The sequence below is a fragment of the Limulus polyphemus genome, unplaced genomic scaffold, assembly GCF_000517525.1.
Source record: "Limulus polyphemus unplaced genomic scaffold, Limulus_polyphemus-2.1.2 Scaffold998, whole genome shotgun sequence".
NCBI classification, from domain to species: domain Eukaryota; kingdom Metazoa; phylum Arthropoda; class Merostomata; order Xiphosura; family Limulidae; genus Limulus; species Limulus polyphemus.
Window position 1 is genome coordinate 177,136 of NW_013666608.1, and position 3,109 is coordinate 180,244.

General features: G+C 31.5%; 1 protein-coding gene across 2 annotated transcripts in view; it reads left to right on the top strand.

Moving 5' to 3' along the window:
* Positions 1–508: 508 nt before the first annotated feature.
* The window catches only part of LOC106461614 (EF-hand calcium-binding domain-containing protein 2-like), a 28,440-nt gene continuing 25,839 nt past the window's right edge, over positions 509–3,109 (top strand). Inside the window, exon 1 of one of the 2 annotated variants that reach the window (XM_013921453.2) lies at positions 509–722. In XM_013921453.2, coding sequence (XP_013776907.1) covers positions 719–722 — 4 coding nt within the window. In that variant the 5' untranslated portion in view covers positions 509–718. Of the gene's footprint in view, positions 723–1,016; positions 1,110–3,109 lie in introns of those variants that run through there. The other variant, XM_022388618.1, reaches the window with a different exon arrangement.

Below are 3,109 nucleotides of genomic sequence, written 5' to 3' on the forward strand. Positions count from 1 at the left end.
AACATTCGCCAAAGTACAGGATAATTCTAGAAAGTAGAGAGCGTGAGAATCACATGATCTCGATGACGCAACAATACTCTTCAAAAAAGGTTTGTTTGTTTCAGAGCCAAGTTGTGTCCTCCGCAGGGAAACGAACCTCGGATTTTAGCGTTGTAAGTCAATAAATGTATCGTTGTCCTACCGGGGACCTAGAAAAAATGGATCTGAAACCGAAAAAGCAAATTATTTTCGAAATGAGCTAACGTAATTTGCAGATACGGGCGGTTTTAAAATCAAAACAGGTTTTACAATCATAGAACTTAGAAGAGTTATAAATTGTCAAATAATAATGGGAATTTAGAATTAATTTAATAAATATTGGATTATTTTTTATAAAATATATTATTTGAAAGATAACATAAGGAAGAATAAAATACTAAAATTGTAAAATAATTATCAGTTGTTGTTTGTTTTTGTTTTTTGCAGCAAAATATTTCGTTATTATTTGTGTATTTGTTTTGTCTAACACAGACGGATGGTACTAAACTTGATGCATCTTTATCTGTATTATGGAACTCTATGGTTTCTAACGGCTTTTTTTATACGAAATTACGGTTGTCAACTTGTCATAGTATTCATGTATGGCATGACGAGGCTTGAGCAAAATATAAAAATTGTATTTTAATCTTATTGGTTTGGGTCAACATATTAATCATCATAAAGTGGACAGACGGTTGATATGGGTAACTTTTTTTTTGAAATAATACAAATATAACAATATTTTGACCCCTTATAAGTTAGATATGTTATCACTCTGTTTACTGCCGAAAGAAGTACGTGTGTCAAAACGTTGCACAAAATAAAAAAGTCTTATGTAAACATGTTAATTTATCCATTATTACCTTATATCCAAATTGATTATGCTCACGTCGTACGGAACAACAGTACTCAATAATTTATCATCAGTGTTCATTGACATTTATGTTTATAATTATATAATAATGGGCTGCGTGTTTCAAACAAATAATTTTAACTAGTTAGAAACTGAAAAGTAGAAACAACCTAGGCCTAACATATTAAAAAAAAAAACGCGTTAAGAATAAACGGTAAAGAAAATACTATGATAAAAGGTGGGGGAAATATAATTTATGTATTAATGATTGTAAAATAAGGAAAGTTTTATAATTTGATATGATAATATACCCCTGACCAAGATTAGTAAGAGTAAGAACCCTTCATAAGATCAAGCTTGCAACAATTTAACTGGTACTGGTACAGTGTGGTACTAGGGTTAACGGTCCATAGATTTACCAAAAAGTATAATTATAAGATGAAAACCTCTGTATAGGTACATATGGAAGTTGTACCATGATTTTAGATAAATGTTAACTTGTTTATGATTTTTATTATTTTGTTTCAAGAAAATTAATATTCTTGACCTCTATCAAATTTATTCCCATAGGTTTATGTTTACTGTTTGTAACTACTGTGCTGGTGGCCCAGCCGTGCTTTTTATGTTTCAACTTGCAGTGAAGCTTTTGCCAGTTTAAACTTTTCCTGCACATATATATATAAGTGTAAAATTAAAATCGTTCCCAGTGCAGTTGTTTACTGCAAGTTAGCTTTATAGCCCCTCCTAACGAAATCACAGTGGTGTCAGATATACATATAAAAAGCTTTTGAGATTATGATTTTATGTATCGAATTTTGAACTAGTGCTGACCTGATGATCTAGGAAGCTTAAAAAACACACCAAAGTTTTGGACTTTAAATTTGGCAAGTATAGAGGCATTTCTGGTATGGTTTAATCATAAGTTGGATTAACTGTACAGCAGTGGTACATGAATAACAGTTATTCCCAAACTTTTTGTGTTTAATAGAACTGCTTCAACTTCTCCACATCAAAGCATAATGAGATGTTAAGCAACATACATTGACCAACAGATTTAAGAGAAATTAGCAATTTACAAAATTACCAGCATCACAAAATCATACTTTGCCAAATATAGCTTTTATTTATTCTAAGATCACTAGAGAACCTAAAGGGGGGGAAATTCAGTACAGTATAACTTTTTTGGGGGGGGGTTAACCTAGGACCCTTGGCTTTCACCAGCATTTTGAGACTGCTTTACCAACTAAGCTATGAAGGCTCAAACTCTGTTTTGTCTATTATGTAATCCCCCCTCCCCTCATCCCAAACAAGATAATCTGGGTAGACTATCACAAACAATCTGGAATATTAAGCTACCAATACATAACGCAACTTACCATACAGCACGGCACCTCCAAACTGGAAACACTTGCATACACAAAACACCAGACTAATTATTCTGCCTAGTGGGTTCACAAATAGTTTGATTTAAGAAATACTCTTATGATCTGAGGTTCTGGGGCTCAGGCTTGAAGCAAACAACTCCCCACCCAGACTATGTACCTTTTTTTTCTTGCTCTGGTAAAATTTATCACTAAGCTCTAATATGTTTTTAGACTAACTGGTAGTATTCTTGATGAAGGTAAACTGAAAAATTAATGTAACCTTTTACCCCCTGCAGGTTTTTATCACCTTGAATGACCAGTATCATACACTTACTTAGCTTCAGTACTGAAAGTGAATTATTGCTATATTTTGTATCTTATCACCAATATTAGTTTAAGATAAGTAGTGTAGTTGTATACCTTCTAATAAATAACTGTGATGATACCAGAACTTTTTTTATCCACTATACCATTTATGAGAATCACTTTCATACTTAATAATATTCAACTAAAAACAAAATAATTCTTAGTGAAATGTGCATATTGAGCAATATTTGAATTTTGATTAAAGTTTATATTTTTGAAATCTTGCAACTACTAAATGTATGGAAAGTGAAAGAATACAAGTGTTACAAAATCTAGCTCGAAAACAAATGGAAAGAATTTTACTAGTGAACATAGGTTATTTAAAACAGAAAAACAAAACAGATTAATTAGGGTGATTATGTAGTGTTGGATTTTTATGGACTATTTTTGACTTGTCTCTTATAGTGAATGGGTTTTTAGAGACTGTTTTTATGACTTTTTTTAATGAGTTGAAAATGTGAAAAGTGTAAAATTATTTCTCCAAACTTCAGAATAATGCTGTGCATAT